Consider the following 25,277-nt stretch of genomic DNA (forward strand, 5'->3'; position numbering starts at 1 on the left):
AGAAGCATCATGGCTGTATTAGCTCAAAAGGGTGCTTCTACTAAATACTGAGCAAAGGGTCTGAATACTTGGGACCATGTGATATTTCTGTTTATCTTTTTAATACATCTGCATAAATGTATGATGATTTGCGTTTTTCTGTCAATATGGGGTGCTGTGTGTACATTAATGATTTGAATTGATTTTAGCAAATGGCTGCAATATAACAAAGAGTGAAAAATTGACAGGGTCTGAGTATGTTTTGTACCCACTGTACAGCAGAAATAAAGTCGGTCAGAGAAAATGTTTTCAGTGATAAGAACCAAGGGCCAGATTACATCCAGGCCTTGGTAAGGGAACTTGTTGGTTCTCTAGAACCCTGCTAACTACTCCGTTTATTTATAACCTGTTCCTTAATGTAAACTCAGGTTTTCTTTTGCCAGTTCAAAGGACAGGATTAGGTACCTGGGTAGTGATGTGGCTTTGCCCCATTTCTCAATGCAGAAGCGTCTAAGGCCATTAGACCCCCGCAGGGCTGCGAAACCTTCATAAGGAACGCTGGATGTCCCAGTGACAAACTGTAGCAGACGAAGACGCTGCTCGTTGGTGAACCTCTCCACAGCTGCCCAAAACCAGCGCATCACTATGTGGCCATCGTGGTAACCTAGGAAAAGCAGCACACAGACAAGTGTCACAAATAAATACACACCGCTTAGAATAAGAAATCAAATAATTAACCCAATGCAACTTTAATCGTTGCAGTACAACTCATAAAACGGTGACAAAAGACAGCAAATCAAAATACACATATAATTGTAAAGGAAATAATCACCAAAAATTATGCAAAATTATCAACAGACACTACTAAATTGCAACATACAGTGGGATGTGAAAGTTTGGGCAGCCTTGTTAGTCTTCTTCATTTTCCTGTATTAATGGTTGGTTACGGTAAAATGTTTTAGTTAAATATATCATCAAGGAGACACGCACACAGTGATGTTTGAGAAGTGAAACTAAGTATGTAGGATTTACAGGAAGTGTGCAATAATTGTTTAAATTAAATGATGCAGATGCAGAAATTTGGACACTGTTGTTATTTTATTGACTCCAAAAACTTTAGAACTAAATATTGGAACTCAGAATTGGTTTGGTAAGCTCAGTGACCTTTTACCTCCATACACAGGTGAGTCAAGGTATGAGAAAGGGTCCAATTGTAAGTTTCCCTCCTCTGTGAATATTCTCTGAAGAACAGCACCATGGGAGTCTTATAACAACTCTCACATGAGCTGAAAACAAAGATTGTTCACCATCGTGGTTGAGGGGAAGGACACAGAAAGCTGTCTCAGAGATTTCAGCTGTCTGGCTCCACAGTTAGGAACATATAGAGGAAATGGAAGTTAAGTTCATGTTAAGGCTCCACGTGGCAGACAGAGATAAATCTGGGACAAACAAAAGTGAAGAATGGTGAGAACAGGCAGTCATCCCACAGACCAGCACCAGAGACCTACGACAGCTTCTTGCTGCAGATGGAGTCACTGTGCATCGTTTAACTACTGGGTGCACATTACACAAGGAGGTGTTGTGTGTGTGAGTGATGCAGAGGAAGCCTTTTCTCCACCCACAGCTCAAAAAGAGCTGCTTGAGTTCTGCTGAAGCACATCTGGACAAGCAGCTTCATTCTGGAATAAGGTGCTGCTGTCTGATGAAACAAAAACTGAGTTCTTTTGGCGAAGAAAATATCCTGTGGTTTTTACATTTTGCTATTTGCTTTAAAATGCTCTTTTTATTTATTTATTTATTTATTTTTCTTCCACCATATGCTGTCTGGCTGTGAAGCAAACAGAGTTAATGTCTGAATGCTGATGACAAGCCTTACAGATTTACTCTCAGGTGGAGCATCAAAGCTTCACCTTTAATGTCACACCTGATACTTAAAACTTTATTGTTATTGTTTTTTGAATGCTTTATAATTCCGACCGGACACGGAGACAGAGGTGAAAGAGAAAGGAAGAGACAATAAGGAAGAGGTGGGGGCAGTGGCGGTTCTACATCGAATTACTCCCCGGGCGAGGCCCCCTTTGAGCGCCCCCCCCCCAACCCCCCCCCCCCCCACCACCACCACACCACCCCACCTGCATGAACACACGCATGTTTTCTACAAACAGGCATGTTTTATTAGAACGACTATTGAACATTCATTTTTCTAAGTTGCACATATTTACATTAATTACTATGAAGTTGTCAGAATGTAAAGCACTATACATTATATACTGTATCAAAATATATAGAATCAAATATACAAAAACAAACAATAACTAAATATTAAGAATATATGAACATAATAGATAATAAATATTCTAAATAGCAAAAATATTTCACACGTAACAAACTAAAGGTAATCACTACAGCATTGCACTTAGAATAGAAAACACAAACTAAAATTAAAACCTAACCTTGATGCAAAGTCATCAATAATGTCATCACATGAAATCTGCTCCCCCACTGAGTGATTGATACTAATCAGAGCCAGGTTAGTGAGCCGCCCCTGAAACATAGCTGACCTCAGGTATGACTTGATCAAGTTTTGAAAAGCTCCTCTCAGCTGGAGCCACAGTGACTGACAGAGCAGTCCAAAAGTTGGGGTAGATCTCCAATAGATCTTTATCATGATCCATAATATTTTAGAATTGCCTCTGAAATTGTAATTTAAACTGACATAAAAAACTGTAGACTACCAAAAATGCCAACTTTTACAGAACAAATCATGTAAAAAATAATCAGTGCAGCCATCTGCAATAAATAAACAGGATAGTTAGTGGTGAATGGGGAGTTTTCTTCTGCTTGAAGAGTTGTTTTATTTATTATTATGTGAACATGATCAACATGTGTTTGTTGTTGTTCAGGCAGGCCACAAGCTGCAGTGAGCATTTAACAAATCCTAGTTTGAATCAGTAAAAAACGATTCAAGGACTTTTTTCAAACCATTTGAATATTCGTTTAAATATTTCAGCCCTATTAGCTCTGTTAGCAATTAGTTGACCGCATTTAACCGTTAAAATCCCAGTTAACTGGTTCAAAAAATTGAAAACATGCATCATGAGAGCTACATACCTTTATCTTTCTGCTCTTTTTTCTTTTTTTCCCCTGAATGGGGCACCTGGTGGTTTTAGCCTTTTTATGTTCATCTCTTCTGTTTGTCTCCTGACTCAGTAAGTTTCCTTTAGTCAGGACTAATCAATTTGACCTTGATGGGGGGTGACCACAAAATCGTTTTGTTTTTCCTTTTTTTATTCGGCCATTTCACACAATTCAGAGAAACCTGAAAGAATTATAGGCCTGTGTTTATGATATTATGAATGAAATATGGAAGAACGTTAAGATGTGATTGACTTTAGCAATGCTAATACAGTTGATTCAGCCCCTGCACGCTCATTCATTTGGGAAAGACGCAGAGGTGAATTCCCCCGCCGCACCCCTCCCCTTCCTGTTCTTCATAGACACACGGTGCACGTGAACGTTCTCAGTCAGCAGGAGCGCCTGCAACTGCAGGGGGCGCCAACTTGCTGTTTCCAATCCAGACACTGTCATATGACAGATAATAGAAAACCTCGGTGCGGCGCAGATTTCCTTTTTTTTTTTTTACTCCGCGCTTGTGCGCCCCTTTTGTGTCATGAAAAAATGCCGCCCCGGGCAACTGCCCTGTCTGCCCGTGCCTAAAACCGCTACTGGGTGGGGGTGTTCCCCCCCCAAAAAAAACAATCAATGATGAACAAGAATCTGCTTCTACACCTGCGGAAAGAGAAAAACAAACAAACAAAAGGGGCACAACAATACAACAGGAGCAAGCTGTAACTGCGTCAACCTGATGAGGAAATATAAAATTAACACCGAACAATCACACGATAATAAATCACAGTGCATTAAGTGCATCCACTGCTGACTGATTAATGATACGTCTCTTTGATTTTAGGTTGTGAGAGACAGATTCAACATTTGATTGGACTTTAACTAATTCACTACTAGCCGTTTCCTGATCGGTAAAGCCCTTAGCTGCTGGCGTTTCTCACGTTTCTTACTGTTTTTACAGTTTTTTAAAGAGTCACAGAACGTTGCGTGCTAGGATGATGTCGACGCCAAAACAACCAAAACAAAACGGAGACTCACCTCTTACATCAGGAAGAATTCACGTGTTTCAAGCTTTATCCGTTCTTTCATAATCCGTTGTTGAATTGTGATCGGCAGAAGCTTTTCCGGTTCGCGCCTCACTTTTTTTTTTTACAGCAACGGCCCAAAACGATCTCCTAACACATGGATTTTCTGCTTCCTGAACATGTGACGTGTGACGTATGAGGATGAAGATTGGCTTTAGAGCTGAGATGTTTGTTCTCTCAGCGCGGGGGCTCGTTCCAATGCCCACACAGTAAAAAAAACTGCAAATCATGACTTTAGTCATCATTGACAGTGAGCGGTTGGATTTAAAATGACGACTTTATTCGTCAATGGCAGTGAATGAGTTAAAGAAAATGCAGCTGTGGTCACTCACATGAACCTCTTCAACATGTAAATGATTGATTTTTAGTCCCAAAGAAAAAACAAGATCCAGAGTGTGGCCCATTTAGTGTGTGGTGCCTGAAACGTGCTGTTCTAAGTTAATAGACATGAACTCTACTGCTGTACTACAAGTAGGGTCATTGTCAGAGGTGGAAAGTAACGAATTACATTTACTCACGTTACTGTAATTGAGTAGCTTTTTTGTAAATTTATACTTTTTCAGTCGTTTTTAAAATCTGTACTTTTACTTTTACTTGAGTAAGTTTTTAAAAAAGAATTGTAATTCGCTACATTTTAAATCATATCCGTTACTGAGTAAAAATAAATTATAGGCTTAATAAATTGAAAATATTACGTGAAGCAGCGTCGGAACAGAAAGAGACACCTGCATGAGCGCCACGTCTAAACCGGGGGGGGGGGGGGGGGTACAATTTTGCTCAAAGACATCAGTTCAGTCGATCAACTCGCTGTTTACCTCCTCTCTCCCTCCCAGTGTTGTCAGATGTACGATAATTATTGTATTTGTACCATAATTTTGGGCTCTGTACGATGTACGATCAATAGTTTCAAAAATCCTCAAATGTACGATCATTTCACATTGCATCTAGTAACACTATCTTTTGCTGTGACTTTCCCATGTCTATTACATAATTTTAAACTGTTCTGAAGTCAGATTTCACCTCAGTCCTTACAGGTTTATGCTATTGTGTCTACTACAAAAACTGACTCTGGATCTGTACAATAAGTAGCCCAATCACATCAATAGGGCCTACTCTCGCGAGAAACTGTAAGGTTATATAATGTGGCAGTGGCCCCGCCAGTTTTTCCTGTTTGCCCGTGTGTGCCGTCGACCGAGTTACGTTTAAGCTAGGAGGACAGAGCGAGCGAGGAGACAATGGCTTCTAAATCTATTCTTAAAAGAAAAACAGAGAAGGGACGGATGAAGGGAAAGGAAAGCAACACCGGACACAAGTTTATCGTCCTGCGTGGGAGTTGGACCCTATTTTTAAAGGATGGCTTGCACCAGTTACGGGGAACAAAACCAAGGCCTTCTGTTGTTGCTGCAACATCCAGATGGTATCAGAAATCACCGTTCTGAAGAATCACGCAAAGGGAGCTAAACACAAAGAAAGGGTAAAATGCATCGCGCTGTTGGGGTTATTAGGAGCGAACAATTAGTAAGCTTCAACTTACTTTTGGATTCTTCAATAAATTCTGTAAATATGTAGAATATTTACTGATTTATTAATTAATTAAGATATTCTTAGATATACGGGGCACCATTCCCCTTCAACCGGGGAAAAATTGAATCCAAAACTCTTATCAGTCTTTCTTGAAGTTCGTAGAATCCTCGGAGCAGAGACTTCTCTTCGACACAACAAAGCTACTGGAGACGAAAATCTGAATTTTATAACGTTTAATTAACAATTTATCAAATGAATAAACAGTGGCATAAATGAATAATAACCATGTGATATAATAAAAGGATGTATATTCAAAATAATGTTCAAGGTGTTTTGTGTGTATGTATGTGTGTGTGTTTCTAAAATGGAGTCTGTATGCAAGATGGCTGACCCCTTTGTCTGGCTAAAGTGTGAGTGGCAACTTGCACTTTAACTTCCAAGGCACTTAGAATCATCAGTAACTTAACCTTAAATCACTCAAAACATTTCAAAGGATCATGAAACAACACAAAGGATTAATCACGAATAATATCTTTTAGTTTAACCACGTGGCCAAGCAGAAAACATTTAAAGATACCAAACAATGATTAATAAGCAGTTTATTTATTCAAAATGACCCGAAGGACGAATTGGGAGCGAAAGAGGAAAACACGAAGCTACTTTTTAAGCAATAGCGCGGTTTTATTGCTTATTCTGGACTATAGAGGAAACGGGAGAAGAAAAGGAGAGAGAAAAATGAGTTTTCTGATCACCAGAAGAGCGAGGCGTCCCCCGCTGTTATGATTTGACGGTTCTCCGTTTTTCTCCGCAGTTTTCAGCGTCATCCGTCGGTTTGATGCTTTCTCCGTTGTTTGGCTCCACGAGTGTTTCTCCACGGGCTGGACACAAAGAGAACGAAGTTTCTTTTGTGCTGAGTTTGACAACTTACAGCGTCTCTGAGAGCTGGATGGAGCTCCGCTCGTTCCCAGTCAGGTCCTGATGGAGTTCGAGTGGCTTTGTAGCGGTTTCGTGGCTCAACTTGGGCACTTAGAGCTTCCGCGTGCTCAAGTTGTCGGAGCGTTCGACAAGCGTGTCCTTACCGCCAGGTATCCTGGGCAAAAGAACGAGGTTTCTTTGTCTCATTCATGATTTATAGTCTTTGAAGTCGCGGGAAAGCTGTCCAAGCTCCCGCCTCCCGCACATGCGCAGAACGTGTTTCTGGTATTAAGCGGTGACATCATCCCAATGCTTCCGTGTGCAAAGCATCATGGGAAATGAAGTTTCTTGGCGCTGATGTGATTATTTGCTTTTCAGAGCAATTTAAGCACAGTCATTTTGGAGAAAATCACTGCATAGTAATTTCCTCATGAGGTCAGACCCTCAACATTCCCCCTTTTGGTTTCGGGGATCGCGCCCAAAGCTCGATCGTCGGAAGCACAGATGGGTTTGTTCCTCATGAATGTAGGTCGACTTGATTGTCGGAAGCACAGGTGGGTTTGTCCCTTAGGACGTTGGTCTCCTTGGACGCCTTTGTCTTTGGTCTTTGTCTTGGATCCTGGCGCCTTTGGTCTTTGTCTTTGTCTTGGATCCTGGTCAGGCACAAAACAAAAGAGGATAGGAAACGGGATAGTCCCCAACGCGCATAACGAGAAGAAGCCACTCACGCAGGTGGTACGCAATGATGATGTCGTCCATGCGAGAGGTAGTAGTGTAGAAGGAGGAAGGTCGGTGGGCGGTTAACTCCACGAGGGGACACAAAGGCATCTCACCGCCGGCCATACAGTTCAGTTTATGGAGCACGCGGTGATGTACGAGGTCCATAGTTCGCAAACGCGCATTGACCTATGTGGTCCCAAGATCCCCCCCTTTTTGGTCCAAAGGGTGGATAGGACAGTCTTTGGGCTAAAACAAGGACCATAAAACTAAGAGGTACTACAATGTGCTGGTGCGTCAGACAGAGTCATTGACAGACTGAGCTGGGCCGGCACATAACCACTAGTTAATATGTGACCAAGTAAGAAACAAAAATACAGAAAACCCAAAAAAAAAACATATAACATCCAAGAAAATTCATAGCAACCTTGAGGTCTCATAAAATACATTCTTAGGTCATACATTCCATGTGTAGCTTATAAAGAATGTGACATACTGCAACACTCAGATAAATAAGTGAGGTAGACTAAAGTGAGAACTACTCTTCGGGTTACAGAATAACAAAGAAAATGTTGCTCACCCCCTTTAGACAGGTGAGATACATTCACGCTTGGAGTCTCCCCGAACGCAGTTACGAGGCACACCGTAGGTGAGCAAGTGCATCTTATCTTGGAGTTTCTTAACACGCCTGTAGGCGGAATAAGCAATCACGGCCGTGATGAGCCATCCCATCCCCAGGGCGACCAATGTGCAGATTAAGGTGGTATAATCTGTGTCAATGTAGCGTCTTGGGCGTCAAAGTAAGTTCACGCGGGGTTTGTGTGAACTTAACAAATTTGGTTCCTTCAATCAGTAATTGTTGGTCAATTTCTAAATCGAAGGCAAAGTTATAACCCTGGAAAGCGTCCATGATCTCAATCTCTGAGTCATGCTGTTCAAGGTTGAGATGATGGAGTGCCAGGTTTCTAGTTCAAAGTGGAAATGCCTACCGTCCTTTCAAATACCAATGTTCAGCATCGACTTAAACCTATAGATGTGAGGTGTCACAATTATGGGAACATGTAACAGGAAACCGAGTTCTAATTTTCTGCATCAACGTGAATGGGAATTGCACTACCTAGGCTGTACGCTAGGTGGATTTGTGAAAGGTGCACAGTAGAGGGGTAGCAGCTGTCAAGCTAACTTTGAGCAGGTCCAGTGGTACCAAGTACGGGGAAATACGACTTGCAACCAAGCTGTCTAGCGTGGAACTTACTTCCCTGAGCAGGTCCTGCATCAAATCTCTCACCACTCGTGTGTACACAATATCCTGATGTATGGTTTCAGACAAAGTCTTGATTGCACGTAGAGATTCATTAATCAGAGCAGAATGTAGGTTGACAGTAACATGAGTACCCTGTAAGGTTTTAGTGAGTACATCCTGTTAGAGGTCTAGGGGGAGTTTCTCTTGGTTAGTGAAAGTGACGGCGGGGGGGGGGGGGGGGGGGCTGGTTATTTGTCGGTTAGTACATGTTAGTGGGTTAAACGTGCACTTTCCCCCCCTTTCCATTTCCATGCATAGAACTATGTAGAGACTACGTCGACCTCCTGCGGGGAGTCTGTTCTCTGTACCCGCGGGGACGGTTGACGTAGGGTTTGATTTGGTTTGCATGCACCCATTGGTAGACAGGCTCCTGTCTTGCTTTGGTGATGCGTAACCTGTATGCAACTGGAGAGAGTTTTGCCACGATCTCAAATGGTCCTGACCAGCAGGGCAGGAACTTCTTAGCTTTGCGTGCCGGTTGGGCGAACCGAAAGTAGAATACTTTGTCACCCACCTCGTATTCGCGGCTGGTTGTCTTTTGGTTGTAGTAGGCTTTAGCGCCTTCTACGTTGGTCTCCAGTTTCTTCTGAGCGTGCACGAACGTAGTTCTAAGGTGTGATTTCAAGTCTGCCACATACTGATGAGCGGTATAAGCAGTGGCAACACTGACATCCTCTGGGTGACACAGGAGGTGCAGTGGTAGAGTCATCAGTCTGCCGGTCATCATCTCAAAGGGCGTAACCCCCGTGGATCGCTGGGGAGTAGACCGTATGGCCATCAGGACCAGAGGGAGCTTAACGTCCCAGTCCTTCCCAGTGGAGCAGACGTACTTTTTGAGCATAGAGACGACCGTGCGGTTCATCCGTTCGACCTGTCCGGATGACTGTGGGTGATAGGGGAGGTGGAATCTCACTTCCACTCCCAGAAGTTCAAACAGGGACGTCATTACACTGGATGTGAAATGAGTTCCTCGGTCAGAGTCAATGCAGAGTGGAAGTCCCCATCGACTGAAAACGTGGTTAATCAGCAGTACAGCGGTTGTGACGGCTGTATCATTTGGCGCTGGAAGGCATTCCACCCACTTCGTGAAACTGCAAGTTACAGTTAGCATATATTTGTTTCCTCTTGCCGATTTGGGAACCGGTCCAACCCAGTCGATCTGCAGGTGGGACCAAGGGAAGGTTATTCCCCTGCGTTGCAGTGGTGCTCTAGCAAGCGGCTGGGAGGGTTGAAACTGGGCACAGACGAGGCAGCCTTGGACATAGCTGTGTACGTCCTTGGACATCGACGGCCAATATGCTACTTCTGTCAGTGACGCGAGGGTAGCTTTTGCTCCGCGGTGACCTCCGACCGGAGCGTCGTGGGCGTAGGCAAGCATTACTCCTCTGTGGTCGAGTGGAACAACCCAGCGTGGTGGGCTGTGATCGTCACGCATGTAAACTAACAAATCGTTTTGTAGTTTCAGGTGCGCGAGTTGACGATGCAGGGTTACCAAATCTCGGCTTGCGCCAGTAGGTGGTGACGGTTGTTCAGACATCGGGCCCTTTTGGAGGAGCTCGCGGATGAGCTTCAGGTCAGGATCTTGTTCCTGCATGGTGACTAGGTCCGCGTCATGTGGTTTTCTGCCTAGAAACACGGGTACCCCAACGGTCCGAGGTTCGTCTGCCTGTTTAGCATGGCGACGAGTAATCGCACAGACCTCGTGAACGGCCTTGGGAGGAAGCCACTCGTCTTTGAATTCCCAACAGGTTCCCTGGTCAGCACAGAGCTTAGCAAGGCGGTCAGCTTCGTCATTACCATCTTTCTCCGGATCTATGGTCCTGGAGTGACCTTTGACCTTTTTCCAGTAGACCATTATGCCTTTCTCGGTGGTGAGCAGATCACACGCTAGGAATAACTCCGAGTGTTTCACGTCTCTGTTCCTGGCATTTTTCATGTTGTTCTCCTTCCACATGGGGAAGTGAGATATGAAGCTGTGTCTAGCGTAGTTTGAATCTGAGCAAAGGACGATTTGAGTGATGTCCAAGGCTGCCGCCTGCTGGAGGGTTATCAACATTGCAGCGATTTCGGCGTACTGACTAGACTTTTGGCCCAACCGGTAGTGATTTGGTTGCTTGGTGTCACAGTCCACCCAAACGACTCCAACCCCAGCACGGAGCTGGCCTTCGTGAAGGTAGGCGCATCCATCAGTGTAAACTTTCGGAATCCCTTGGCAAACATTCTCATCAAAGTAGCGATGATTGGATGCGGTTGGGTAGACTGCGGCAGGTGTGTCCAGGGGGCCCATGACGGAGTCAGAGTCACAGTGCTGGCAGCCTGCTAGCCCTTGTCCTAGCGCTAGCTTGGTGTTCTGACCATACTTGACCTCAATGTTGTATCCTTGGAGCACCATCATCCACGTCGCAATGCGGCTGTTTGACACTCTTCCTTCGCGCAGACGCAGGCTGTTTAGGAAGGTGACAGGCTGATGACACGTTTCAATGATCACTTTCTGTCCACCGATGTAACTACGAAAGTGTTCGATGGCCCAGACTGTAGAGAGGAGAGCTCTCTCGCAGTCTGAGAATTGGAGTTCCACCTTGCTCAGAGGCTTGCTGGCGTATGCCACAACTCTCATGTCCTGATCGTGTTTCTGCTTCAAAGCAGCGCTCAGGCAGTGAGAGGAGAAAGTAGCCTCTATGTAGAACTCTTTATCCTTGTCTGGGTAAGCCAGACAGGGTGCGGACGCCAACTTCTGTTTTAGGAACTGGAAGGAGAGTTCTTGGGGTCTGTCCCACACGAAAGGTGTGTCGTTCCGAAGCAGCTCAGTGAGGGGCCTCGCTGTTTCAGCGTACTCCTCAATGAACTGCCTGGAGTAGTTGCAGACTCCGAGGAAGCTCCTGAGTTCAGTCAGATTAGCTGGGGCTTTGATGTCCTGAATGGCTCTAATGCGTCCCGCTTGGGGCTCGACTCCATTAGGGCCAACCAGCAGTCCAACATACTCCACTTTGGTTCGACACCACTGTCCCTTGAGAATCGCCAATTTAGCTCCGGCGTCAGCGAGCTGTTGCAGCACATGACGGAGCTCAACCAGGTGCTCCTCGAAGGTTAGACTCCTCATCAAGATGTCATCGACATTTATGAGGTTCCCTCTGGAAGCAGCATCTGACATGGCTTTGTGGAGGAAGATGTTGAACTCGGCAGGTGAGTTAGAGTAGCCAAAGGGGCAGCGGTTCCAAGTATATTGGCGATTTCCAAAGGAGAAAGCCAGTTTATACCGGTCCGCCGGCTCAACCTTCATGGTCCAGAAGCCGTTGGCTACGTCAACCGTAGAGAAGAAACGAGCATCTCTGACTCTGGCTAGCTCCTGATCTAAATGGATCATAGGCCACCTGGAGAGAGGCACTTGTTTGTTCAGTGCACGATAGTCTATGGTGAGACGCCATTTCCCAGTCGGTTTCAGAACCGGCCAGATGGGAGAGTTGTAAGTGGAGTTACACTCTCTTATGATGTTTTTCTCCTTCAGCTGATCGAGGATCTCCTGGATCGACTCATAAGCAGCGAGGGGAATCTTGTACTGACGTACAAAAGTAGGAGGGGCATTTGGGTTCGTTGGAATGCGAACCGTATGCAGGTTTGTGAGTCCACAGTCCAGGGAGTCCCTGGATAAGATGGACTGAAACTCATAGAACAGGCTTCTAAGCGCTGCTCTCTGCTCCTCTGACTCCAGCACATCCGCTTTGTCAAGCTGCTGGCTGACTTCGGCCTCAAAGCCGTCATAAGGTTCAGAGGAGGAGGGTCTCTGGTGTTCCGGGCTTTCAACCAGTGACTCAGAGGGTTGAGTATTTATTGCAAAAACCGTTAGACACTGACCGCCGTCAGAATCTAAGGTTGCACTGCAAATGGGTTCCTCAGGAAGGGCTTCATGCCGCTTGATGGTAATCATTTGTGAGGGGAAAGTACTGAATGTGTCTACACCAACCTGTCTGTCGTTCAAGAACAACGGAAGTTGTCCGATCACGGGGACTGAAAGTTCGAAGTCATGGAATGAGCTATCTATCAGCATGCCCAAGGGCTTTCCTGCCGGCATGTGGATAGGACTCCGGGTCGGATTTTCGACCAACACGTAAGCAGAACGATTGTTCAGCTCCAAGAGTGGCGTGCCACAGACGGCTAAGTTGAGCTCCAAGAAGTGTGGTGATGGCTGGATGAAGGCCTGTGTGCCTGGCAGCTTCTGATGCTTCATCAGAGTCAGACGAACAGGCACTCCTTTGACCAGTGGGGGCAGAACCGTGCTGGCCTCAACCACTGCACGGCAGGCCTGTGGAATGGTCTGTCTGGACAGCAAGTGTTCAGGGCCTTCTGAGCGAAGCTCAGAGGATGGTGTGGCACGGGCCCAAAGGACTTGATTGCAAGTGTCCAGCTGGGCACCGAGTCGAACCAGCAGATCTGCTCCAATGAGTGCAGGTGGATCAAGCTGTGGTATGATGCTGAATGTATGTGTGAGCTGTCTTGCTCCAAGCTGGATAGTCAGGGAGCAGACCTCTGGCGCTTTCAGGAGCCTCTGCGGCCAAGTAGGTGACAAGAGCCGATGGCTACGTGTCACACTGACCAAAAGGGGTTCTTTCTGACGCAGGTGTTCAAACGTCTGCTGGCTGATGGCTGACTTTTCCGACCAAAGAGCAAGGCGAGCGTCTGAGATGTGGGTGCAGTTGATGGTAAGACCACCAACTATGTGTGGTGCATATGGCTGCAGGCTGACGTTCTTCAGCGAGCAGAGAAAAGATGAATGTGTGTGGAGAGGAGTTCCAGGAGCGGTTTCGTGCCTTTGCAGGCGGACATCGTCTGTGGGAGTCGTAGGGAGGGCCATGACCTTGGAACAAGGGTTTTGCTGCTCACTTATGTTGACTTCAAGAATGGAGGATGGTCGGCTGCTATCTGGGTTCCAGGGCTTAGGTGTGTCCACCTGGGCCCACAGTTGACCCTTCTGGCAGTCGATGAGGGGAGCTAGACGTTCAAGCAGGTCCTGACCAATGAGAAGTGGTTCAGTGTCTAGCTGGCAGACATAAAACGGGTGAACCAGAGTCATGTCTTGGAAGGTGATATCCAGCCACGCCCGGTGAGTGATACACTCCCGGGTCTGGGTGTAGCTGGTGATTTTCAGGTCACAGGGCTCTACCTGGACTGGTTTCCCGAGTGACCGCATGGTGTCAGACACGCGATGGAACAGTGTGGAGCACATCAGGGTGATTTCTGAGCCGGTATCCAGCAGAGCATCAACCTGTATGCACCCACCTACGTTGGTGCTACAGTACAAACGGCGAGCATGATCATGGTTTGTTAAGTCACCAAGGAACTTCAGAAATTTAGTATCAGGTTTCTCTGGGGGGTAGATTTCAGGAGACTCCTGTGATCTACCAGTAGTGTTCCCCCAGCTGATCAGGTAGGTCCTGGCCACGCTGGGAGGTTGAGCCACGCCTAGTCATGCGGACGTTGGCTCTGGGTCTGGCTTCTTAGAAGCAGACTTTGGTGCAGGGGTCTCATCTGCAGATCTCAGCTGTTCCTTCTGTTTAGCTAGGAACTGCTGAAACATCTCCTGGAGGTCGGCTTTGGTCAAGTACTCACCTGCGGACTTGTGTTCGGGACCTACCTGTGGGCGGCGCTCCTTAAACCTTCCATTGTTCCGACCTGCCTGCCGTTGGTTTTGGTTGGGCCACTTCCTGTCTGATCGTCCAGACCTAGGCGGCCAATCAGCACCCCCCTTCCCCTGTTGAGGAGATTGGGACTGCTTTTGCGGTTTAGCAGGTCTAGGTTTAGCAGATTTTGGCTTAGTGGGTGCAGCTTCTGTGCCTTCGAGCTCCAAACGCGGCTCGGCGTCGGGAGCTAGGTGCATAACGCGGTGATGTGCGTCAGGCTTTTGGGGCTTCCCGCCGGCTTCCCAAGCCTGTTGAGCGTATCTCCTAATCTCCTGAGTTGTCAGTTTTTTCATCCGACAATACATTGAGACTTCGGATCGAACACACTCGTGCAGGTTGTGAATGAACAGGGATCTGAAGGCAGGGTCTTCCTCGAGCCCAGGGCCGTTTCGACCTTGGAAATAAGCACTTTTGAGTCGGCGATAATACTCTCTGGGGGGTTCGTTTCTCCCGTGTTTGATGGAGAAGGCCCCCATTGTAGCTGACGCAGAGTCTGCATACGTGGCGTATTCATCTCTCAATGCTCGGCAGAGCGAGGAGTACCGATCTCGAATGTCAGGTGGTAGAGTTTCTATGAAACCATGCACCGTTCTAGATGTAGTTTTCCAAATTAGCTTGAGCTTTTCCCTTGAAGAGGGTGCTGGAAGATCAAGCAGACAACGTTCTATCTCCCTGAGATAATCGTCGACATTGGATTCATTGGTGTTAGGATCAAAGCGTTCTATGTCTTTAGCTAGCGATTCAATTTGACGTACACGGAGCCCTGACTCACGGTACGGCGCGTCATCCTCTGACTCTGACCCACGGTCTGTCTCAAAGGGCGCTGGATATCGCTGGTGTGCTCTGGGCTCCCAATGTTGACTCCTGGGGCCCAAATCGGGGTCCGGCATGTTGTGGCGGGCTGCTGGCACGTCACGTGGGTGTCTTGGGAGGTCCTCCTCCCGGGGCACGTCTGCGTAGTGCAGCCTGCGTCTTTCAACTGGGGCTTCTGCGTAATACACTTTGTCCGGATACGGACTGGCGTATGATGCTTTGTCCTGCAGCTGGTTATCGGCATGCCGAATACCGTAGTAGCTAGGATGGGTGGATGGTTGAGGTGCAGCTTGGGCTTGTGCATAACCCCAGCCGGCACCTTGCACCCTTCGTGGACTGGGGGAGCGGTCTAAATAGAGGTGCCGCTCAGCTGGTCGACTTCTCACTGATTGAGAAGGCCGTGGAGATGAGGGTGGTGGTCCAACCTGGGGTTCGAGGGCGAACTGCCCTCGGCCCCTAGGTGGTCCTGAATGCCCTATAGTGTGTGTAGGGAACGGGGCCGAAGGTTGGGACAGATGAGCTTCATCTCTCCCCTGCGGCGTGCGTCCGTCCAGAGTCATGGTGTTTCCCCCCTTCCCACTGTCTGTTGTCATCAGCAGAAGGGGGCGGGGTCTTCTCCCCATCTTCCCCAGAATCGGTGCTGTCTTCCTCCTCGTCATCCTTCTGCCTTCCATTTTGCTGCCTTTCAGCTAGCATGCTCTGGAGCTTCATGATCTCTCGATCATGTTGGAGTTCTCTCTGATAGAGGATCAAGGCTAACTTAGCTAAGTGAACCTGGATTGGTTTTGTACCATCCGGGTTTTCTATTTGATCAATTACAGCTTCTAGCTCGTCGCTACGCTGTTCTTCAGTGAGCTCCCTAGAAGGGTAGTCGGGTTCTCGAGCAACCGCGACCAGTTTGGACAATATTTGTCCAGAAAGTAGGCCAGGTTCATAGTCGTGGGCCGCAGCGCCACCTGGTTGCTGGGAGTTGGTCAGTCCACTACTCTGTCCCTCCATTTTAACAACCGAACAAAAATAGCCTAGTAGAGCTTCTGCAGATAGCTCAAGCTGCACCTTTTGGGCAGCAACTGCTAGCTTTGTAGCAGAAAAACACTAAATTAACCTTTGTGCGCACAGGTTTTAGCGTTTTAAGATTGCACGGAATGCCGTGACTGACGCTTAAAATACTATTCCTTTCAGTATTTTAGCAAAAGCTGGTGCATTGCCGTAGCAACGTCTTACAACACTTGCAGTGTTAAGTATGCTAGTTATTCCTTCAGAATATTAGCAAACAGGGTGTTATCAGTCTTTGAGTGAAGGTTTCAGTTAGTTATAATAGCCACTGTGAGTTAAAGTCGCTAAATTAGCAGTTAATTTTAGCCTAAAAGGGTTAGTCAGAATTACTTACACACTGCACCTTTAATGAAGAACTGAATTTTAACCTAAAAGGTTAACCAGAATTAATTACACGTTGCACCTTTAAGGAAAAACTGAATTTTAACCTAAAAGTCAACCAGAATTAATTTACACGTTGCACCTTTAAAGAAGCACTGAGTTACTGGTGAGAGTTCGATGCAGCTTCCTGCTCAGCGAAATCAGCACCACTCTGTTGCTGGTTCAAGGCTGAACAACTGATTATTTTTAATTCAAGCTCTTTGGATTTATTTGTTTGTTTGTGCCGGATAGAAATCTCTGTGTATCCAAGCCTCACGCGGGCTGCACCAATTAATGTTGGGGTTATTAGGAGCGAACAATTAGTAAGCTTCAACTTACTTTTGGATTCTTCAATAAATTCTGTAAATATGTAGAATATTTACTGATTTATTAATTAATTAAGATATTCTTAGATATACGGGGCACCATTCCCCTTCAACCGGGGAAAAATTGAATCCAAAACTCTTATCAGTCTTTCTTGAAGTTCGTAGAATCCTCGGAGCAGAGACTTCTCTTCGACACAACAAAGCTACTGGAGACGAAAATCTGAATTTTATAACGTTTAATTAACAATTTATCAAATGAATAAACAGTGGCATAAATGAATAATAACCATGTGATATAATAAAAGGATGTATATTCAAAATAATGTTCAAGGTGTTTTGTGTGTATGTATGTGTGTGTGTTTCTAAAATGGAGTCTGTATGCAAGATGGCTGACCCCTTTGTCTGGCTAAAGTGTGAGTGGCAACTTGCACTTTAACTTCCAAGGCACTTAGAATCATCAGTAACTTAACCTTAAATCACTCAAAACATTTCAAAGGATCATGAAACAACACAAAGGATTAATCACGAATAATATCTTTTAGTTTAACCACGTGGCCAAGCAGAAAACATTTAAAGATACCAAACAATGATTAATAAGCAGTTTATTTATTCAAAATGACCCGAAGGACGAATTGGGAGCGAAAGAGGAAAACACGAAGCTACTTTTTAAGCAATAGCGCGGTTTTATTGCTTATTCTGGACTATAGAGGAAACGGGAGAAGAAAAGGAGAGAGAAAAATGAGTTTTCTGATCACCAGAAGAGCGAGGCGTCCCCCGCTGTTATGATTTGACGGTTCTCCGTTTTTCTCCGCAGTTTTCAGCGTCATCCGTCGGTTTGATGCTTTCTCCGTTGTTTGGCTCCACGAGTGTTTCTCCACGGGCTGGACACAAAGAGAACGAAGTTTCTTTTGTGCTGAGTTTGACAACTTACAGCGTCTCTGAGAGCTGGATGGAGCTCCGCTCGTTCCCAGTCAGGTCCTGATGGAGTTCGAGTGGCTTTGTAGCGGTTTCGTGGCTCAACTTGGGCACTTAGAGCTTCTGCGTGCTCAAGTTGTCGGAGCGTTCGACAAGCGTGTCCTTACCGCCAGGTATCCTGGGCAAAAGAACGAGGTTTCTTTGTCTCATTCATGATTTATAGTCTTTGAAGTCGCGGGAAAGCTGTCCAAGCTCCCGCCTCCCGCACATGCGCAGAACGTGTTTCTGGTTTTAAGCGGTGACATCATCCCAATGCTTCCGTGTGCAAAGCATCATGGGAAATGAAGTTTCTTGGCGCTGATGTGATTATTTGCTTTTCAGAGCAATTTAAGCACAGTCATTTTGGAGAAAATCACTGCATAGTAATTTCCTCATGAGGTCAGACCCTCAACAGCGCCAAACCAGACATCGATTCTTAAATGTCTCCAGCAAACTAATGAAAAAGAGAAGTTTGAAAATGATGTGAAAAATGCTGAAATCAAGCTCGGTGGCTTTTTAGCCTAGCACAACATTGCTATGAGAAGCACAGACCACTTAGCACAGGTGATTAAAGACATTTTCAGTGACTCAAAAATTGCTCAGGCTGTTAGTTTGTGGCGCACAAAAGCCACAAACATTGCAAAGAATGTTATTGGACAATGCTACTTTGAAGAACTTTCTGAAATATTACAACGTAAAAAGTTCAGCATCCTTGTAGATGAGTCTACGGATATTGGTACAGTTAAAAGTCTTTGCATTGTGGTCCATTTCTTTGATGACAGCTCCAAATCAGTGCAGACACGCTTTTGGAAATTAGCTCAGATTTTTTCAGATGATCAGCCGCAGACAAGTTACAACGGCGCAACTGCTGAGCTTCTTTACTCTAAAATTTTGGAGTCATTTACATCTGCAAATGTTCCTCCAGAGAACATTGTGGGCTTTGCATCGGACGGGTGTAACACCATGATGGGACAACACAATTCTGTCTCCAGCCGCCTTAAGCATGATCTTCCTGGGATCACAGTGCAACGATGCATTTGTCATTCCTTGCATTTGTGCGCAAGTGAGTCATGTAAGCAGCTACCACGACAATGTGAAGAATTAGCAAGGGATATATATTCCTATTTCAAAAACAGCGCAAAACGCCAGGCACAACTGAAGGAGTTCCAGGAATTTTGTAGTGTCGAGCCTCACAAAATCCTGAAGCCAGCACAGACCCGTTGGCTTTCTCTGTATCAGGTTGTAAAGCACATCAACGCGCAGTGGAGTGCGCTTCGGCTCTTCTTTACCGATCAGTGGGTGGCGGAACGTTTAAATGCTGCAGAAAATGTCTACAGGGCTCTCGATGATGACTCACTTAGACTATACTTTCGCTTTTTGGAATGGGTTTTGCCAAAATTTTCAAACCTGAACGAGTATTTCCAGAGTGAGAAGGTTGTCATTACATCTCTGCACAAGAAAATGAGCGAGACTTACAAACATCTCCTCTCATCTTTTATGGATAGAAACTACGTTCTCCACACAAAACTGAGCCAGATTGATCCAACAGACATCTCCAAATATCTGCCAGTTAACACACTGTACTTGGGCGTAAGGGTAATGCAGCAGCTCCAAAACACACTCATTAACCCTGCAATTGTTACAGACTTTTTCGTGCGTTGCCAGAGATTTCTGCAAGTTGGATGTTCAGAAATTAAAAAACGCTTCGACTTTGACGACCCTCTGCTGTGTGCTCTGGACTGTTTTTCTCCTGCTGTGGCAATGGACCCACAAGCACGCACCATTTACCCTTCTCTGTTTCCCATGCTGTGCACTGTGCCTCGCTTACTGGACATCGAGGACACTTACCGCATCCAGCTCATCGATGATAAGTGGAGACAGCTGGCCATCACGGACCTCAGTGACAGTTACAAAACTATGGACTTGGATGCATTCTGGTACAACTTATCCACCATGCAAGACATGAGCGGGAAAAGGTTGTTTGCAGATCTTGCTACTTTTGCCTTGGATGTACTGATTTTTCCTCATTCCAATGCTTCATGCGAGTGAGTCTTCTCAAAAGTGAACCTAATAAAGACCAAACCCCACAACAGGCTCATTACGGCAACCCTCAGTGGACTAAAACAAGCTTCTAAGTGTGTTAGCAACGGAGGAGGATGCCCAGAGTTTGCTCCCACAAAAACTATGTTGCACTCCATGACTTCATCAAACTTGTACCGAAGCAAGGCCTCCACATCTACTGCTGGCGATGCTGCGACAGACAGTGAATCAGATGAGGAGATCGAGATCAGCAACTAGGTGAGTAGGCTGCTTTGCCATTTATCTAATTTTAAGAATATATATTTTTAAGTAGGATAATCAGTGAAGCAATAGAAGTTCAATTGCTAAAATATAAACAAATCTGGGACACAGTTTCATTTTAGGTCTTTTTTTTCTTACAGCTGGCATGTACTGGTTGGCTTCGGTGTTGCCATGGTTACCCTTGGTGCTTTCATTTTCGGCCTCACTACATCGAACTCCATCTATCAGGATGTTCTCAACTAAAAGGGACGTCTCCTCTACGGCGAGGACGGGCGAGTGCCCAGAACTGTGCTGCTCTTCTGGATCGCAGCACGAGATGAAACACCTCATTACGCTCAACAACAGAGATGAGAGTGGATCGGATCGTCCGAACCTAATCTGGGAACTTTTACAAAAATACCTCCCCACTGAATGAAAAGAGGGTGTACATCAATGCAATTGTTTTAACGACTTAGATGAAGGCTTTAAATGAACGTAATGTACCCTTTCATCGCATATTTAACCTCAGTGTGATGTTTTGTCGCATGCTTTTAACCTATGTGGAAATTAAATAAATAGGACTGCGCAAACGTGCATGTTGTGTCAATGCGTGGAGGTCGGAGTGGTGCCGACACACTCTGCATGTTTATAGGCATTATATTACTGGTTTTAAAGAAGTTTATTTAAACAGGGCAATATAAAACACCTTCTTTGTTATTTTATATTGGAGTGAGAAGTCATTTATAGAATGTTATTATCAAATTTATAATGTACGATAATTAGTACTGAAAAACGATAATTTAGGCCTCTCTGTACGATATTGTGGGATTTTGGATCTGGCAACACTGCTCCCTCCTCTCCTGTGGGTTGGAACCCGCACCTTCGCACTCCGGTGTGACATCACCAGAATTCTGCTCGGTTCGGTAGCGAGACACGGTTCCGTGTTTGAAATGTGTTTCTCTACCGCTCCACACGGCAGCGGCAAAATAACGTTTAGCGCTCATAATAAGCGGATTCTCAGCACTTTGCTCATAAAACAGAAGACCTGCAGGCCTCTGTGAGTTAAAACATCCTGATACTGTTCAGGTGTAAACATTGTGCTCCATCCCTGTGTCTGAACTCAGAAGATGCTTCTTGATGCCACAGATATGTGATGATTTAGCTTGTTTCTTTATTTTACTCCAGAATAAGAGATTAAAGTATTACTAAAGCAGTTCAGTGTAATTAAATTAGTCATGGCGTGTGTGTGTGTGTGTGTTACACATATAGGACTGCATGATACAGCGTGGTTTAATCAAATCCATGCATCTTATATCTTGGCTGAAGTAACGGCTCAGGAAAATAACTTATATTTCATAAATAATGACATTTCTACAGTGTCTATAATAATGTTTTATCTTATCTTTGGTCTGGGAGGTGTAACTTATCATGATACAAGCCTTTTAAAGCATGTTAAAGTGTTACAAGAGGAGATAAATGCATGAATTTAAAGTTCATGTTTGGAGACCAACCTTCACAGTTTGGAGGCTCACGCTGGTGAGGAGACACCGTTAGTTCTAGTAACACCTGGGCTCCCAAGGCCTGTTCTGACAGGATGGATGTTACGGGACCCTTAAGGATTCCAGTTGGATGATTGGAGGATTATTTAGGAGGATTGGAATGAACAAACTGATTTCAGTGGTGAAGGGTTAAATGAGTGAGTGAACCCACCACCAAGGATGAACTCTGCTAACTTTAAAAATTAGCTGCTCTAAGTAAGCATGAAGTTCAGAGTGGAACTCTAGGATGGACATGGATAAAGGAACTGTAATGTAGAGGTAAAGTAGGGCAGGGCCAACATTAACAGCTGTTATTCGGTCCATCTGAAATGTTTGACTGCATTTAGCTTGTTATGTGACAGGTTAGAGCACAGTCTCATGTTAGAGTTTTGTCATGAAAACATTGAGATACCTCACACACTGATGGCATCTTAAAAAATTATTTTTTCTCAAAATAAAGAATAATTTTAACCACAATTGAAACTTACCATCCTAAAAAAGAGGTGCCTATTGGGGCCAGTAGGGGAGCTGGCTCCCTGGAGGGCTAAGCCCAACCAGCCATTCCTCCCCATTCCTGCATATTTCTCTCCTCCTGCTCCCTCACATCATCACACAAACATACACATAGGACCTTGGGGGGTGGGCAAGTCAGGGAGTGCGGGTATGGACCCCATTTCCGCATCCCTGTGGCAACCTGCCCCCCAATTTTATTTGCACCTTATACACGTCCACCGACGACATTCCATGCAAACACACACTTAGGGCCTTGTGAGTGAGCACATTCAACGGCACTTGGCAGGGGGATTTCTCAGCCTCCTCCCGGGTGCCGGTGCCCACTTCCATTTTAAACTGCACTTAGACACTGAGGGCTGTGGGTGCAAGTGGGGTGGTGCGGTGGCATCAGTTGGCATAGGCCAGACAATGCCCACACTGCCCGCTCACCACAGCCATGGAATACACCTCATCAACACACAACACTATATTCGAGCAGGCGGAGGGAGACTAGGGGTCTTAGCACACCTCTGTTGTTGTTTGGCTTCCTGGGGCTGGAGGCTAGGAGGGAGATCTGGCTGTCTGGTTGGGGTCTGGGGTGGTGGGTTGCTGTGCTCAGCGTTGGGCGGGAGAGCCTGCTCATCAGCACCCCAGCAGAAAGGGTTAAACTCTGGTAACCGGTGATGGTTGTACCCAATGTGCAGCAGTACCGGGACCAGAGTGAATAGGGTGAGTATGGGGAGCATGAGTGGGTGTCCAGCGTGCATTTTTTAAGTCTTGGGTTGTTAACCCACGTTTTATCTCCAACATGTCTCTTAGGGGTGTTCCTGGACTAATGGCCCTAATTACTGCTTCCACTATTTCAGTGTCCGAGTGCCCTTTTTCACTCCCATTCTCGATCTGGTGAATCAGGCTGAGATAGGATAGCTTTTCCTTCTGCCCATGCTCTCCAATCTGCCCACAGATTTTAAACTCCCTCCTCAATGTCACCTCCTGCAGAGTTTGCATCGCCTCTGATTGGGCTCTGGGTGGGAGATCTGCAATCTGTGTTGGTATAGTACCTGTGGTGTCCTCAAAACCTTTCTTTTGCCCAGACTCTGAGTGACACTCTCCTTTGCTTAGTCCCTGGATGTACACAGCCATGTCTTTATACAACTGTTTCATTTGATCCTCCTCCTCACTTTTCTCCACATCATCAAACATGTCCTCTGCCAACCTGATGAGTGTCCTCTTGGTCTTACTGTGAGACTCTGCGCTGTCCAGGCCAGAACATTTCAGTCGCCTGCAGACATCCACAAGATGCTCTCTCTCCAACTGCCACAAGGCTGCACTCACTTCATCACGCAGAGGTTGCAGAGATTCCATTTCTTTTGATTGAAGGTTCGTCTCTTGGGAAAGAAGGTGGTTGGTGATCGTGTTGACTCACTGGCGCCACCTCCTGGCTGGCTCGCCAAAATATGTTACACTTCTGAAATGATGGGCCAACTCATCTCCCGTGCAACATATTTATTTTTACAGAAAAACTGTAAAGACAGAAAAATATCTGATTAATCAGTTCTTTCAGCACGCAGGCCGTACACTGCCTCTCCACCACTGACACTACTTCTTCTAGTGTCGCTGACATTACCTTATACAAGTAACTTATACAGTTCTATATTCATATGCACCAATTTTAATAACTGGTTAAATCACCAAAATACATTTTACTACACCCATGAATAACACAGTGAACTCTCATTAGGTTTATCTGGTTGTTTTTACTACTGTTTTAAGCTATTTATGAACCTGTCTTCGTAACTGTATTTATCAAACTAGATTTCTTTCAGATAAACATCTTTCCTTAGCGTATTTTTACAGCATTCACTTTTCAGGAACTAAGCATGCATCAATTGACATCTTCTCTTATTGTGCAAAACATACCTCTTGTGGCTTTAACCCAAAATACACCTGCCATGAACTTGCCAGTTTTCGGTACAGTCTAATACTTGAATCGGCACAGGCTAACAACTGGACCAACTTGGAAATTAGCTCTTTAGCCTAACATTCACCACACACAAGACACTCGTCATTAATTGCCACTGCTGTCTGTCACTATAATAACATCTGTTTATCTTAGCAACCCCCCAGCTTACCTGTAAAGACAGAAAAATATCTGATTAATCAGTTCTTTCAGCACGCAGGCCGTACACTGCCTCTCCACCACTGACACTACTTCTTCTAGTGTAGCGTCAGCTACCGATGTGTACAGGACTGAGCGCCCTCTGCTGGCGGAACGTATATAACAATAGAACTGACATTGTAGTGGCCTTACTAAAAGAAAGTGTCTTTGAGGCTAAAATAAAATGGGGGGCTACTATTTTCATGTCTCTGTCTTTCACATAGTGCCACACGAGTTAAAAGAATAGTGTGGTCTACCGTATCGAAGGCAGCACTTAGATCCAGTAGAACCAACACTGTCAACTTCTGTTTATCATAATTTACTCTAAAATCATTTAAAATCTTCAGAAGGGCTGTCTCGGTGCTGTGGCTCACCCTAAAACCAGACTGAAATTTCTCTAGGACACCCTGGCTACCAGCATTTAGATAGTTTTTACTGTTTTTTGAAGAGTCACAAAACATTGTACTCTACGATGATGCCAGCGCAAAAACTACCCAAAAAAAAAAAAAAAAAAAAAAAGAGCCGTGATGTTTGTTCTCGCGGTGCCCAGCAAATAAAATGTAATTGACGTCAATGGCATTAAGTGGTTGGATTTTAAATTATGATTTTAGACATCAAGAGCAGTAAATGAGGTTTATTTAATTATTTATTTATTTATTTATTTTTACCGTGTCCTGTCTGGCTGTGAAGCAAGAATTGATGTCTGAATGCTGGTGACAAGGCTTACAGATTGACTCTCAGGTGGAGCATCAATGCTTCTGCTTTTAATGTCACACCTGATACTTAAAACTTTATTGTTATTGTTTTTGAATGTTTTGTAATTCCGATCAGACACGAAGACAGAGGTGAAAGAGAAAGGAAAAGACAAAAGGTGGGGAGAAAGGGGGGAAGGGGGTGGGGGGTTCCACAAAAATAAACAATAATGAACAAGAGTCTGCTTCTAGACCTGCAGAAAGAGGCAAGAAAAAAAAGCAAA

At 45.3% G+C, this 25,277-nt stretch overlaps 1 protein-coding gene across 3 annotated transcripts in view; it reads right to left on the reverse strand.

The window, feature by feature from the left end:
• LOC107382779 (E3 ubiquitin-protein ligase HECW1) overlaps positions 1-25,277 on the reverse strand; it is a 185,510-nt gene that overhangs the window by 7,219 nt on the left and 153,014 nt on the right. For all 3 annotated transcript variants that reach the window (XM_015955065.3, XM_015955066.3, XM_015955067.3), the window contains one exon: positions 445-643. In XM_015955065.3, coding sequence (XP_015810551.3) covers positions 445-643 — 199 coding nt within the window. The remainder of the gene's footprint in view (positions 1-444; positions 644-25,277) is intronic.

Source organism: Nothobranchius furzeri, chromosome 7 (assembly GCF_043380555.1).
Source record: "Nothobranchius furzeri strain GRZ-AD chromosome 7, NfurGRZ-RIMD1, whole genome shotgun sequence".
Classification (NCBI taxonomy): domain Eukaryota; kingdom Metazoa; phylum Chordata; class Actinopteri; order Cyprinodontiformes; family Nothobranchiidae; genus Nothobranchius; species Nothobranchius furzeri.